Source organism: Galeopterus variegatus, unplaced genomic scaffold (assembly GCF_000696425.1).
Source record: "Galeopterus variegatus unplaced genomic scaffold, G_variegatus-3.0.2 Scaffold1271, whole genome shotgun sequence".
Lineage (NCBI taxonomy): Eukaryota > Metazoa > Chordata > Mammalia > Dermoptera > Cynocephalidae > Galeopterus > Galeopterus variegatus.
The window spans coordinates 248,271-248,782 of NW_007727382.1; the positions used below are offsets into that span (position 1 = coordinate 248,271).

The 512-nt window shown below is 67.6% G+C and overlaps 1 protein-coding gene across 1 annotated transcript in view; it reads right to left on the bottom strand.

Annotated features, from left to right (window-relative positions):
- The window catches only part of FOXD3 (forkhead box D3), a gene marked incomplete at its 5' end in the record, with an annotated part of 1,756 nt that extends 1,244 nt beyond the window's left edge, over positions 1-512 (bottom strand). Inside the window, one exon of the mRNA XM_008575995.1 lies at positions 3-512. Coding sequence (XP_008574217.1) covers positions 3-512 — 510 coding nt within the window. The remainder of the gene's footprint in view (positions 1-2) is intronic.

Sequence of the window (512 nt, forward strand, 5' to 3'; positions counted from 1 at the left end):
GCCGCCGCAGCTGCCGCAGCCGCCGGGTGCGAGTAGGCACCGGCCGCAGCCGCCGGGTGCAGGCCGTAGGGGCGGCCGTAGGGTCCCGCGGCGCCTGCCGCCGCCGCCAGGCTGTAAGCGCCAAAGCTCTGCATCATGAGCGCCGTCTGCTCGCGCAGATGCTCCTGCTGGTGGCGCTTGAAGCGTTTCCGGCGCCGCAGGAAGCTGCCGTTGTCGAACATGTCCTCGGACTGCGGGTCCAGGGTCCAGTAGTTGCCCTTGCCCGGGTTGCCCGGCTCGCGGGGGATCTTGACGAAGCAGTCGTTGAGCGAGAGGTTGTGGCGGATGCTGTTCTGCCAGGCGGGGAACTTCTCCCGGTAGTAGGGGAAGCGGTTACTGATGAACTCGCAGATGCCGCTCAGGGTCAGCTTCTTCTGCGGGCTCTGCAGGATGGCCATGGTGATGAGCGCGATGTACGAGTAGGGCGGCTTCACCAGGCTGTTCTTAGGTTTGCTCGGGGCCAGGCCGCCCGC